The sequence below is a fragment of the Mycteria americana genome, chromosome 9, assembly GCF_035582795.1.
Source record: "Mycteria americana isolate JAX WOST 10 ecotype Jacksonville Zoo and Gardens chromosome 9, USCA_MyAme_1.0, whole genome shotgun sequence".
NCBI classification, from domain to species: Eukaryota; Metazoa; Chordata; class Aves; order Ciconiiformes; family Ciconiidae; genus Mycteria; species Mycteria americana.
Genome location: NC_134373.1, coordinates 20,512,947 through 20,528,166, shown reverse-complemented (window position 1 = coordinate 20,528,166; position 15,220 = coordinate 20,512,947). Strand labels below are relative to the sequence as shown.

Genomic DNA, 15,220 nt, shown 5'->3' with positions numbered 1-15,220 from the left:
GCTACTTCTTTTTTTCTAAGTGCTTTCTAACCATCCCTTCCTGGGAGATCCAAGATTGTAAAGGCTTACAAAACATTTCTTGCACTTCAGCCAAGTTGTGACTGTTATCCTAAGATACGATCCCTTACAGACTCCATTTTTTTCTGACGGGAAGTTGTTGCAGGAACACCGTATCTCCTATTAACTAAGTGATGTTACATTTCCCTGCCTTTGAAGCATGACTTACCTTTCTGTAGCAAACTCAGTCCAATCCCTGTGGTTCCATTTGTTGCATTTCACCTCATCGCTAGTGCAGCCAGAGTTCACTGCAGTAGCTTTCAAAGGGCGTAACTTTGGGGGGACTCTTTGCTGAGCGTGTCTTTTGGTTGGCAACGACATTGTTCCTCGGTAGGCATGACTGCTTTGCTTTCTTGAGGTGGGGCTTGCTGCTCTGGGGGTTGTTATTATTGATCATGTCTTTAAGCACCACCTTGTGGCTGAACTCATTTTAGACATGTAAAGGTGTCCTCGAAAATTGCACAGTGCCACACGGTGAGGCTAAAAGGCACTTCAGGAAAGCATCTAGTCCATCCCTGAGCCACATGCACAATTCACTATAGCTGTGTCACTCCTGACAGATACCTTACATGTCCTCTCGAGCCTCCAAAGATGGAGGAACCACACCTCCCTGGCAATCTGTGCCAGTATTCACTGTCCACACTGTTAGAAAAGCTTCACCCATGTCTAACCTGAATCTTTCTTACAGAAGTTTAAATGCTTTATTTCCTGATCTCTGCATGATGGACTAGGTGACATCTTTCTTCTTTTCAAAGGCCTTTTAAATCTGAAGGCTTCTTTATCACACTTCTGCTAAGACTTGCCTTTTCCTTAGCTGAACAACTTTATTTATGTTGTGCTTTCTGATTATTCTTGTCGCTCTCCTCTAAATTCTGTCCAGTTGATTTAGATACTTTTGAAGTAAAATGGGCAAATGGGACACAGTGCTTTAGCTTAGGTCTTATCTAGGCTGACTAAAGCAGAACTGCATTATGTGTCTAATCTGTTGCTACATCCCAGTACAGTATTTGTTGCTTTCACACAAGTATGGCATTTCTTACTCAGTTCTGTTTAATATCTATTAGAAACCTTATTTCTTTTTCTGTGGAACTGCTGCTAAGACACTTGTTTCCTACCCTGTCTTTATATAGCTGATTCTGCCTGAAAAGTAGTCAGCACTATCTGTGTTGGATAATAGCATCATATTTTCTTCAGACCAATGTAAAAACTGTATCAAATTGTAAACTTATTGTCCAATGTACATGCAGTCCCTCCCATCCTGAAGTCTCCTGCAGAATCAATCAGTGTACATTCTGCTTCATCCTGTGTTAATATTTAATAGTATCAGATGTGATATATTCTTGAGAACACTGCTCAGAACAGACCTCTAGTATAACTGCCAGTTGGACAGTGCTTCACTGGTAGTTGCTTTCAAAATATACTTTTCCAACTGGCTTTGCACCTATTTTGTAAGAATTTAATCTGCCCTTTGCGGAAGAGATTATCATATGAGACAGTGCCAAAGTCTTACTAAAGTAAAGGGTTGTAAAACTAATGTTTTTTCCTCAATCTTTCTGTGTTGCTACCCAGTCATGAAAAGAAATTAGATCAGTGTGGCATGATTTGTTCTTGATTAATATACGTCACATGTGACTCATCTCCCTGTTCTTTTCCAGGTGCTTACAAATGGACTTTTTCTAGGAAGACAAGTTAAGCTGACATGTCTATAATTTTTCAGCTCCTCCTTTTCCCATGTTTCTGTCTTCTGCCGCCTTCCTTAGTCCCCAAAAATTGTCAGAGGTGACTGCTGATGGTTCCGAGATGGCTGCAGCCCTCTTTAAGTTTCTTCAAGCTCTTCAAGTTTCCTGCATGAAATTCTTCAAACCCAGCCAATCTGAAAATAACTAATCTATGTAATGTTTTCTCATCCATTCTTTTGCTTTTTCAGGCTGAGATTTCACTCCTTTCACTCTGCTACTTAGGATATTAGCCATCTGTCTGCCACTGATCTTTCTAATGAACACTGATACAAAAAATATATCAACTGCTTCTGGCCTTCTTGAACTATCTGTCAATAGATTTCCCTCTCTTGAGCAGTGGATCAACAATTTTCCTTCTCTTTGTTTTACTACTAATGTACTTGTGGAATATTTTTTGTAGCTCTTGACATTTCTTGGTAGGTCTATCTCATTTTATACCTTCGCTTTTCTAATTTTGTCCTTTATTATTCAAATTATTTTTTATACTTGCCTTTTGTAAACCACTTACTTTATCCTTTCTGTACATTTCCTTCTTGTGTTTCAGTGAAGAGCTCTTTCATTAGCTAAGTTGAGTCTTTACTCCAACTTCTAGCTCTGTGCTAGGATGTATTGTATGTGTGGTTAGTACTGTTTCATTAAGTAACTACCAGCTCTCTTTTAACTCCTTTTACCTTACGCTTGCTCCCCAATGACCTGCTCCAGGTCGTTTAGCTATCAGTATTCTGGTTTTATAGGAATTTTTCTTCCTAGTCCATTGTTTCTACTTTGATGTTCTTACTTACTTCTGTAAAGTTCTGACACTGCCTTATTTCATGATCACCTTCACCCAAGTTACCTTCTGTCTTTGCAGCTGATCATTCTGTATTGGTCAGGATCAAATGTAGGTGAACAAGCCTTCCTGCTGCTTTCTGCAGATTCTTGTGCTGTGCCTTAGCTTTCACCTTGGGTGTTTTCTGTACTTTTGGGTTGAATCAGATTTCTTCTAAATGCTCTCTTATATTCTGTTTTGATTAGGAGGGGAGATTTATTGACAAATCTTCATCCATACTGAATTTTTTCAACTATTAGTTTTATGCATTTTTGTTGTGACTTAATGGAAACTCTAAAGAACAAAAATGTGATTCATTTTCACTGGTCTATTGCTGTAAAAGTCTCTTATATTTTTTGTCTTATGCATTTTATCTCTCCTTTGAAATCTATTCCTAACTAGAATTAAAATCGGGAAGCTAGATTGAGTATATTGTGCTTTATTGATTTAAAAAAAAGGTCTTTTAAAAATGTAGAATTTAAAAATAATTTTCATAATTACTTTAATGCCAGTTTAGCCAACCATTTAAGTATGTATTTGCCTTCAGTCTCATTGAACTTGATGAGGACTTGAAATCCTTTTAAAAGGAAATGGAAGAAAAAATTATTAACACTCAGAGTGATATCTCTGACTTCATTATTTAGATACCTGTTTGAAGCTGTTATTCAATGGTTTTGTTTGCATTAGTGGCATCTTTCAAAAGATTCTTGCTATTCTTAGCATACTTCAACTGCAAATGTAGACTCTGTAAAGCATGCTCCACACAGTTCCAGAAACCAAGAAATATTGAGGGATGTTCTACCATGCTTCTGATGGGACAGAAATGTTTATAACTCAAATGAGTCTTTGAAAAATTGTTGTTATATTAATGAGAAAAATCAGGAATCCCAATTTAATTGTGTTGATTTGCCTTTTCAGAGACTTCTTGTAAGGTATGAGTAGAAATTAAAAACCGTCTGCATTTTTTTCCATATACAGGCCTCTCTGTTAAGATTATCTTATCTTTATTGATTTCTGTCATGTGCTTCCCTCATTTTCTCCTTCCCGGCTGACCTATAGTTTCCTGGTGCATTCGTAGCTCCTAGCACTGTTTGATTACTACAAGGACTTTGTCACATCATTAAAATCCTGTGGGAGCTAACGAACAGATGCCCAGCTTAAGAAAACCAGTACCCAGCAAGCCAGCAGTACATGGCATGTATTTCACCGTACTTCCCGCCTGGCTGTCCTGCCTTTGCTGTACGGGTGTAAGGGAACCGTGGCTGCCATGGGCCAAGGTGCAAGGTCTTGCCCTTGTGGGAGACCTCTGTGTTTGGTATGATCTGCCCTGGCCAAGCCTACAACATCAGCCAAATTCAGCCCTGCGTCGTGTCTCCTGACATTTCACACTGGAAGTAAATTTGGTTCATGCTGTTAACTACAAGTCCTAACAAGGCAAAATGTCTTCCCATCGTTCTGAGGTCACTGCTGAAGTTTGGTTTTGTTCTCCTTTGTCTCCATTGCTACTGCCGTTTAACCCTCTGCTTTCCTTTTTCCTCTTTGTTGTGCCAAGTGCTTCCTCTCTCCCCTCTCCTTTCACCTGTTCGTTACGTGCCAGTTTTCCCATTTCTCTCATCCCCTCCTCTGTTTCTCTCTTGTGGAGCCCTGATAGCCTTCCCTTTCACTCTTCTCTTTGCAGAACCAAGTCACCTGCTTTACTCTTTTCTTTTTCCTTCACCAGCCCCTGTGTGAAAGTCCTTACCCAGGTCTCTGCGAGTGGCCTGCATGCTCTTGCATTTCAGAGAGCTCTGGTGAGCGGCTATAGAGGGTTGCCAGCTAGGCCTGATTGATAGTTTAGAAAAGACAGAGAGTGGGAGCAGAGCTTTTTCTTCGTTCCTGTTTTCTTGTGTTATGCCGCAAGGGAGAAGGGAGCTGAATAGAAAAAGGTGCTGAAGGAGGAGAGAGTTACCATGGGGGGGGACTGAATGGTGGAAGCAGCCGCATGTGGAGGAATGCTGTTGTGCCCACTGCAGGCTGAGAGCAGCAAGTGGAAGAGCTAGCTGCGCCTGCGTAGCCTCAGATCTGATGTGATGTTTGGCCATTGCACGCTTCATTAGTACTCCAGAAAGTTTAACATGAATTTGTTTATTCATCTTCACGTGTCATGTCACTGTTTTAATTTGCTGAGCATTAAGAGCCAGTTTGTCTTTAGGGTGTCTTCAGAGAGCTTTTTCTACTCATGTCCCCTGGACAGAGCTTGGACTTACTCGTCATTCTTTGTTTTTACAGCTTCTTTGTTCAGTTTTTTATTTTAACCTCATTTTATTTTACTGCTCAACCTTTAAAAATGTATTTCATTTCATTTTATTTTTCAGACACCTCTTATTGAACCTCACATCCCACATCGTCCTACTAAAACCATTACACAGGTAATAGGACATAGGTGTGCTGTAGAGCCAGGCCGCTAGACAAATGGAAATAACTCCTATTTCCAACAGTGTGATGAGTATCAGCTGAAGTGATGCTTTCTGTTAGATGTGATAACTATGTGAGACTTAAAATCCCAAATATATACTACATTCCTCTGCAAAAGTAAGCATCTGTGCAAGGACTTTTAATTTAGGGAAAAGAGAACTTGTGTTTTGTTTTGCAGAAGGCAGTACAGAGATTGTGGAAAGTTTAAAATCTGTGTGTCTTGGTCCCTTTTTTTTCTCCATGATCACCAAGGTTCCTTCAGAAAAGATCCTCAGAGCTGGAAAGATTTTGCGGAATACAATTCTGTCCCGAGCCCCTCACATGATAAGAGATCGTAAATACCATCTGAAGACTTACAGGTGTGTGAGCTGATTGTATAGAGGTCTCTGAATTTTTATGCCTGCCATCCTCTGATTTGTGATTTATGCCTTACCATACTTGCAGGTCTCAAAAGGTCTGAAATTATTCTGTGATTCTGTTTGACTCTGGATCTTATGCAGTCTTTAATGGGCCTGGTAAATCTTTTCTGAAGTAATTTGACTGGAAATTGAGTCCATGATTGTGAACAGAGTATTCACATACAAAAACTCTTCCAAAGTTAATAGCATAGTTAGCTGGAATATTCTGTGCAATATCAAGTTAAAATGTAGATCCTGTTCTCTTCATATATCAGTGAGAGATAATAGGAAAGCTCATTAATATCTTATGTTACTGTACTGATTACTACAGTGGTGTTGCTCAGTGTGGAGTTCTGAAAATTCACCTGGTGAGAAACATTCCTTATGTAGATTTTCTGTTATATTTAAAATTATTTTTTTCAGTGTATTGCCAGGCTTTCTTATCTTCCTGCTGGTGGCAGCACTGTCTTGCTGAAGTGGGATAACAATGGCACTTGTAGAGTAGGAATCTGACTTCAGGGAGTCAGGATCTATCTACTGTTGGCTTAAGGAACAATCAATTTGTTTTAGTGTCTAATATTTAAATCAAATACCTAATGCATTATTCAGAGTATATTTAAATAAAAATTGGTTTAAAATCTCTGAGTATGTCTTTTTCTAAATAGTAAATCAATATGTTGCTGATCTGCTTTTGAGATAAGTGCATTGATTTTTCATATTTCAGTCCAGTGATGCAAGGTATTTGGAGCTTGTGAGTTGATCTAAGAATATATCATGATATGACATTGCTCATTGTTCTAGAAGAACAAAAGAACATGTATGATAAATGAAGACCAACGCTGGTCCAAACAACTGCACCATTTTATCTTATACATAACTGGGAAAAACTCTTACTGTTTTATCCTTGGGTTTTTTAAATACGGAATGCCAAAATTTAGATTGGCTCTAGGTGAGGGAAAGTTTTGTCATCAAAACAGCATTTTAATTGGAAGAGCATTATTTAAGCTAAATTTCAGCGATTTCAGCAATTGGTCTCTGAAAATGATGCAAGAAGTGTGGAGCCACGAGAGCCTGTCTGGAAGGACTAGCCAGCTTCCTCTCTGTTCTACACATGATCAGTTATAGATTTGTAAGTTTTTTATCACATTGCTTATTTGCTTCTGTTCTGCTGAGCTAGGGAGTGTTACAACAAAGAATTTTACTTAGTGACCACATGGTTTTTTGGTTTTTTCCCCCACTTTGGGCATTCTCCAGAACTTGAGGCCTGCTGTTGTGTGCCTCTGGGTCAGTCAGGAGCTGCGAGGTGACCAGCACCTAGCATGAGAGAGCCTCAGAAGCACTGCAGACCTACAAACCAATGTCCCCAAATACAGTGTGGCTGGAATTTGGTTACAAATGGAGAAACACCCTGATAACACTCACTCTTCCTGTGGAGGCTGTTCTCACCGGCAAAGCTTTTACAGTGTTAGATGATTGTTTTCATGCAGGATTCTGAAAAGTGTGAGACTTTTGCTGTCCCGTGGTATATAGAGAAGGTTTCCTTTGAAATCTGGGTTGGAGGTTCTTGTGCTGGTACAACAGGTTTTGTACCAGGTGGCACAGAGTCACTCTGATCCTCTGAACTTTGCAATTCCCAAAACACTTGTTCTGCTGAGGTGATCCTCTCAAAACCGAACACCTTCACTGGTATTTCAAGCATATACGTGTAGATGGTGACACTGTGTTTTCTGTAGGGGGATTTGACTAAGGTTATACAGAGTTTAAGATATCACTGTTCTTGGCAGACACTGTGTGTGATCTCTCTCTTGGCTAGCTCCCTTTTCATTTCTATTTATTTGTCCTTCAGGCAATGCTGTGTGGGGACAGAACTAGTTGACTGGATGATGCAGCAAAGTCCTTGTGTCCATTCACGAACCCAGGCTGTTGGCATGTGGCAAGTATTGCTGGAAGAAGGTGTTCTTAACCATGGTAAGATAAAGAAAATCAGCATCTTGACTAAAACCATCCCTGGAAGAGTTCAAAAAATGTGTAGATGTGGCACTTCGGGACATGGTTTAGTAGGCATGGAGGTGTTGGGTTGACGGTTGGACCAGATGATCCTAGAGGTCTTTTCCAACCTTAATGATTCTATGATAAACATGGGCAATGTGTGACATCAGCACCTCTGTAGATCTCTCTCATGAAAAAGAAAGGGATCATGAGCCCAAAAGAAATGCTACAGAGCAAGCTGTTCATTCGTAAGTGCCCATGCAACACACAGTATTACATGAATCTTGCTGCCAATATACCTTTTTAACTTATGAGAATATTGAAAATAAAATGAAACAGTTCATAATGATAACTCTAATTATACTTAGGAGCACACTGGCTTGTGACTATATTGCAAGAGCTGTATAGCACTCAGGCCAAAACCAAGAGATGTATTACTATACAAAAAAATCGTCTTCCATCAAAGATTTGCAGCATTTGGAAGTGAATGTGAGCATTTGTGTTTGCTTAGAACCATAATTTTGGAAGGATTTTCAGTGGTTTTTGAATGGTTCCTAAATTCAGCACTCCAAATATTCCAGTGCAGAGATCTGGGATTTTATGTTAGTTTTCTGACTGTATTTTATATCACTTTCAGTTTCCGTTTGGCAGGATATACTGTGTAACAGGATATTATAGCCCTCAAAAGGGTAGCTTTCTAAACCAATATTCATATTTGAAGCTTCGCATATACAGTTTTATTAAGTTCAGAAGAGCAGCTCTATTACAATACACTTCTATTTATCCTCTGTTGTGCTTCCCATATCCCAGGGAGAAATTTCCACACTGAGAAGACAGATTGTTTCCACCGCTTCCTTACCCTAAGGGCTCTAGCTTTAATTCCTGCCAAATATTCCCTTGAACTCCCCGGGGCAAGCTGTTGCAAGCTGCATCACAGTATCCAACTCAACACATCACTCTGACTTGCTTGGAAGACCGAGGGTTTGTCCTTCGCCATATCACAGCCTCTCTTTAGAAGACTACTCTTGATATTCTTTCCATTAAGTTCTTCCACCAGGACACAGGTCAATGAACTTGCCCCTGGGATTATATCTTGATGATGTACATTTCTGGCACATCAGAAAGAGTTTAGATGCTTTTGTCACCTTTTAGTCCTGTCTGAAACATGTAGGGCAAGGTGTTCATGCTAGAGAACACCTCTTAGAAATTCATGGTGTAACTGTTTCCCCAGTGTGAATTGTTGGCTTAAATGAAATGGTTTGAAGCAATAAGAACAAATCCAGATCTAATAAGAAAAACACACATGCATGCACGTGCACACATGTATGTATACACACCCACAACACATATATAGAAGCCTTTTGGAAAGTATTTGTAGTACACAATTTAAAAGTGTACCCTCCAAGCTACATATTTTGGACATATGTGAGAAGTAAAGGTGTTTCATACTCTTGCAGTTTCTCTGTAGCTTTCTTTCCCTTCTTAACTAATGTATCTGTGACATATACGATGCTACACAGATTTCTACAAGGTTAACTTTAATGAGGAGAGCTTAGTGTTTGATATGTTACTTTGTTTTCAGTGGATCAGGAACACCACTTTCAAGACAAATACTTATTTTATCGATTTTTGGATGATGAGCGTGAAGATGCCCCTTTGCCAACCGAGGAAGAGAAAAAGGAGTGTGATGAGGAGCTACAGGACACTATGCTTCTTCTGTCTCAGATTGGGCCAGATGCTCATATGAGGATGATTCTCAGAAAACCGTAAGCAGATTAATGAGTTAATATTATATATGGGCCTTCCTTGTGACATGGAAACAAGAGGAATCTGTATTTATTATCAGGCATCCTTTGGCCAGTTATTTCACTTCAGTGCCAGTTTGTTCAACCTCTAAAGTTTTTAAGTCCATATTAAGTCATTTCCAGTCCTTATTAATGCTTATAAGTTGAACTGTGTGTTGAGAATAACCATCAAAGGCCATGAATGCCATCATACTCACGAAGAGGAAAATGCTGCATTATGAGTTTTTATTTCATTTCTGAGTCTCCCCAAAAGTAAGTTGCAGGTAATAGAAGAGTCTTGCTCCGTTAACACTTTCTGTGTAGACATGCCATTCAATTAACTATGCTGCTTTCAGTTATTGTGAGTGAGTAGAGTGATAGGATGGCAGCACAGCAGGTACCTTTCAATTACAGTCGTCAGTGGCAGCCATTAATTAGATTCATCCTTGGTAGAACTTTACTGAATTAAGATAGGCTGGACTTGGCCTGTTGTAGTTTGCTAGCAAGGTGTGAAATGTGTCTCTGTGGGTTTATTTATCCATTCTTATTGTTATAAAATCAATACATTTAAAAAAAAAATGCTTTCTGTACCTAGGCCACAGAGGATGTCTGCCTAACCTTTTCATAGCTATCAGATCATGTCCTCTCACTCATCGGTTGGCTAACCATCCTTTCAGCAATACATTCTGGTCACACTGAAAACTGTGCTAAAGGCCTTTTTTACAGGCAGCTTTGTAGTGACTTCAAAGCAACCAGTATAAACTCTGTTTCACCCTCCATTGAAGGCAACCTCTTCATTATGCAGGTAGTGTTTAGGGGCCACTGAAGACATATTTTACTGCTAATTAAGCGCACTGAGAATAATGAATTACTTAAGGTCATCTTCACTGAAGATTTACTTGTAAGGACCAGTTCAAGAAAGAGAAGTACACAAAGCTGGATCCTGCTCCTTTGAGGCCATTGGCAAAGTTTGTCTTTGCTATGGGATAGGATTGGGCACTGCCTACAGTGTGAGAACATTTTTTATACAAAAAATGTTTTGAATGCACTTAACACAAGTGCTTGCTCCTGTTCTGTTTCCATCTGTATCCTTTCCCTGGTCCCTTCTTGTCCCTGTGTTGTCTGTTTAGATTGTAAGCTCATTTAGATGGCACTTTTCCAAAAACTTGCTAAAAGCATTGAATTTCAAAAAGTGCCATCAGATACTTGTTCTTATAAAAATAGGTAACACTGCCATGCAGCAATAGTTTTAAAAGTATAAATTCTCTTTCCTCTGTTTATTAGAGGTCTAGTCAAACACAACCAAAGGAGCACTCACTCCCTGTCACTCACTCCCTGTCACACAAAATACATAGACAAACCAGACTGGGACCATGGTGCTTCCATAAACTCTTATGTTGTCAGGGACATGAGGTGTTTTCTCCTCACAGAGACGTCCTATGCATTCTCCACTGAGGAGTGAAAGAGAGCTTCTTGCACCCATGAGCAGATGCCAGTCATTAGGAGACCGTGAGCAGTGCTATGTGTGCTGTGACCCTGCACCTCTGCACTATCTCCTTTGCCTCAGGCTGACTGAGCAGGTTGGCTCTTGGAGAATTGCCCCCTTAAGTTATCATGGGTTTTGGCTGCCTACTACATTTGCTTTCCATCATGACTTTCAGAGCAGCCAGTGTAAGTTTACCCTGGCAGGATCAATGTTGATTATCATCCACACTCCTTGCAGAGAGCTGAAAGGCTCGAACGATGCTATGGAAAGTACTGCTCTCCCCTCTTGTGTCGTCACTTGCACAGCATCACCTCAAAGAATATTTGTAAGAGATTTTTCATGCAATATAGTGAGGGGAAAGAGGTTTTCTCAAGACTGACAGCCATCTGACATCTTTCTCTATCCCTGTCCCTGAAAGTACTTATTTTTGCTGCCCTTTGCTCATGGAAGCAAGCTTGTACTGTCAGGCACCGTATTAACTACTGTTCTAGTATTCAGTTTACATGTGTTATGATTTTGTTAGGTGAAAATCCACCCTGGGCTGTGCTGTATCAAAGCTGTTAAAATCTCCATGAATCCTCAGAGTCCTGCTAGTTTTGACTAGACACCATTATAGCTGCCAAAAGTTCAAGGAATTGTCAGGGCTTCAGAGACACTGGCTCTAGCTGACCTGAGCAGGACCCACAATTTTCAAACCAACACAGCTGCATTTTATAATAGTCACCATTTCCGGAGAGGTTGCAGAACTCAGATAATTACCCTGAAAGAAATAAGACAATATTCTTTGATGAGAAGATTACTTTGAGAATTTGATTGTATAATGAAGCTGTTGCTTTGAAAGGTACTTTCTATTGTTCAAAATCTGAAAATCTCTAGCAAAAAGTGTCACTTGTTTTGACAGCCGACTTAAAAAATTCTCTGTTTATTACATTAACTGCAGCATTTTAACTGTCAAACTGTGAAAGAATGTTCTATAGTTTAAAAAACAGAATAGAGCTCAGGGAAATTTTTGGCAGGCTCTTGTTGCTATTGGGTGTTTTTTTTTTCTTTGGAAACACATACACTGTGAATGTGAAAATAGCTTTTTGTGAAGTAGCAAACACAGCTCTCTGCTCCTTATAATGCCTGGAGCACAGGTGCAGACCTTGAGCAAGTCCCTGGAAAAAATATTGTAGAATTAACACAACTCTTCCTTACTAGCGTTTCAGTCCTTCAGTATGAAAATACATCCTGAAAACATTTTTTCTAGTTATTTTTATTTTATTTTAATGGTGTTCAGATATAGCTAACTTGATGGTAAACTCTAACTAAATAGGATGATATAATACAAAGCTAAACACAATAATAACAGGAGTCTTTAAAGGGAGAATGATATTCATCAGACAACAGTATTTAACTCAGATGATGTTATGGATTATATTCTTTTTTAATACTCTATGCTACAGTAAGTTAGCAGTATGACTGAAACAGTAAATCTGTGTTATATATTCTTGGTGACTTCACTGAGCAATTTTTTTTCTCAGTACAAAGAGTGTTTGATTCCACATGTGACCATAATCAAATTTTAGTGTCACTTGCAGAAGTAAGCTTGACAGAATGCTAGGAAGAGGAAGTGAAAACAAATCTAAACATGGTAAACAGCAAAAAAATATATATAATAAAATAACAATTTAATTATTGCTAAGAATCTATAGCTTCTTGAAGGTCTTATAAAAATTAAACGAGATATATTTATTCTCTTGCTCTTAAAATTTTTTATTTAGATATTCCAGCCAGCTGTTAGTAGTAAGAACCATACTGGATTTCTCCATAAAGACTGTATTAAGTTCCATAGTCCTTGGTGGAGTGTCCTGCCAATGACATTTAATAAACCAAGTGTTATTCCTGGGACAGGAAATACAGGTTATCTTTCCACATATCACTGCACTGATGTTTACGGGTATTATATGTGGTAAATGGTATTTATGGAGTTAATCAAGGTTGAATTCAAGTACAAGGATTATGTAATTAGCTTCCGTGCTGGAGTAAGTGAACATGCATTCACTTTCACACTCAGACACAGGTAGTGGGTAAAATTATTCATGTCTCCTATATATTCTTTATGGTACTTGAAGACAAAATTTGTACTCTGGAAATACATGCTTATTTGACATATAATCACAATGTATGGGGTCTCTGATCTTTTCCCCTGTTCTTATTATCTGAGAATTTTCTGGTTAGCTGTGTAATAAAAATAATCAATGACATTGCTTGTATGCACATGGTTTATCAATGGCAAAGTACTATGTTATTGTCAACATCCTAGTCACAGAGAAGCTCAATGTCTCTGACCTTGATAAATTCTCCAAACACTGAACAGTTTTTATTGATCAGTTAATATCACCTGAGTTCTCCCGTCCATTAATGTGTAGCCTCGTTCGCTACCTATTCCATTTATTATCCTGTCTATAACCAGCTATTGCTGTTAGAATGTGTCCCCTGCAGAAACTAGGTCTTTACACAGCAGGATCCTACAAATCAACATCAGTGGGTCACCACACAGGTTTTACAGAAGCAGTGATGCCTAATATCTCTCTACGTGACATCTGCAGAAGCAGAAGTAAAGACTGGGTACATCCACTATAGATTGTCAGTCCTCCCAATGTGCTAAGGCAGGAGGCAAATGGACATACTGAAAGAAGAGTGTACCCTTTTGTCTTGATAGAGATCTGATGTAGTAAGACATCATCCTTTTATATTTTAATTTCATGTTGAAATTTGTTAATTTGTTACACTGTTTTCCGTTTTCCAAGACATGCTGGTTTTGCAAGCATGTAATAAAATTAAAGTTGTTACTTCCTATGGAAAGTATTATTTGTTAAAATCCTTACCTTGTGTTTCTTAAATCTCCAGTGAAAGGTAGCTAGTACTGGCTTAGCTGTATTCTGTACTTAATTAAGCTGCTACTGCCCCACGTAAATCACTAGGAGTGGCAGCCTTACAATTTCAAGGCAGATTTAGAAATAGTAAAGAATATTTTCAGTCACTAGAGGGCATAGCGGTACCAAACCAGTTTCTGTTTCTCCCTTAACAGTTTATTCCATTCTGTATGAGAAAAGAATAATTTCATCCAAAACATTTTTTGTCTAAATTGGTCTTTAATCTGTGTAATAATAAATGCATGTCATTGGTAAGTGAAGAACAGATGAAAAATATAGCTTGCTTAGCAAAGAACATGTCCTTATGTTTTCTATGACTTCTTCATTACTTCCTTCATCCAAAAGAAGTCTCCATCAAACTTCTTTTGCAAAAAGATGCGCTATAACTCCAGAGTGACACGATTGCTGGGTACTCCCTGTACCTCACACATGATTTAGACAGACTGTTGAACCAAGAGGTGATTAGGCAGAAACATGTAGAGCACTCTATTTCTCTATATGACTTTCCTGATTCTCTAGATGCTAGAATCTCCTGTAATATTGACATTTTAGGAGGAAAACTTCTATCAGAAAGGTTCATTGTGACATTTCTTTTAGGGCTGTCCAAAGATTCAACTGTGCTGTTAATTCTTTTGACACCACACATTGCAGACAGTGGGGTTTGGAACTGCGCACTAGCCTGTTCCTAATGCAAGCATGTAAACCTTCTCCTTTGAAACTCCTGCCCCTGGACTGGACTTCCTGTATCCCATTTCCTCACATCTTAAATTTATCCTCTTCCTTCCTATGACTAGGTTGCTCTTCTGTTCTTGGCCCATGGATTTAATTACTTATATTCTGCTTTTCACAAATCTAAAACATATTGTTTGAAAGGACCTAGTCTTATAAAAGTAACTTGGGATAATGCTTTAAAGGATTTTTTGTGTGTGTGTGTATGTAACTCCAATGTGCTGTCTGAAATTATATCACAGGAGAATTTGTCCTTTTAGAAAATAAAGTTGTATTAGACACTTCAACTGAAGAGAATCTTGTGAGTGGGAAAAAGGTTAGGAGTTACTCACAAGCTCCTACAACTCCTTCTCATGGGTACTGTTTATTAGATCCTCCAAAGCATCTCTGACAGACTGCAGTCCTCAGAGTATTTGTGTCCTTTTTTAGCAATCAGAAAATTTTCCAGTGTGTAGACTACAGAAATGCAATTATTTCAGTCACACTGGCAGCCTCATTTCTTGTTGTGCTATAGGAGGATTATTCCTTCATCAGTGCATGCTTTTTATTAATGGCAGCTTCTTGTATTTTTCAGTGAGAGAAGTTGAAACTACTTAGTGGTTCTTATTTACCTTTGTGGCTAAAAAACAGCACTCAGCATTAACTATACAGCAGTCATTTACTGTCCTCCAGGATGCAGTGCTGCCTCTTCCCATTTGTTCAGCAGAAATTCATGCACTCCTTTACAAACCTTTACTACTGTCTGTTTGCTGCAACTAATTAGCACCGCATGTGAAAAATAGTGCAGGTCCCACACTCGGGAGTCCTTTTGAAAGGACCAGATCTTTATGTACCATTTCTGATTTATCTGACCATTTT

General features: G+C 38.8%; 1 protein-coding gene across 3 annotated transcripts in view; it reads left to right on the top strand.

The window, feature by feature from the left end:
• Positions 1 to 15,220, top strand: part of RAPGEF4 (Rap guanine nucleotide exchange factor 4) — a 157,283-nt gene that overhangs the window by 95,808 nt on the left and 46,255 nt on the right. For 2 of the 3 annotated variants that reach the window (XM_075512054.1, XM_075512055.1), the window contains 4 exons: positions 4,959 to 5,012; positions 5,311 to 5,417; positions 7,303 to 7,424; positions 9,028 to 9,211. In XM_075512054.1, coding sequence (XP_075368169.1) covers positions 4,959 to 5,012; positions 5,311 to 5,417; positions 7,303 to 7,424; positions 9,028 to 9,211 — 467 coding nt within the window. The remainder of the gene's footprint in view (positions 1 to 4,958; positions 5,013 to 5,310; positions 5,418 to 7,302; positions 7,425 to 9,027; positions 9,212 to 15,220) is intronic. The other variant, XM_075512056.1, reaches the window with a different exon arrangement.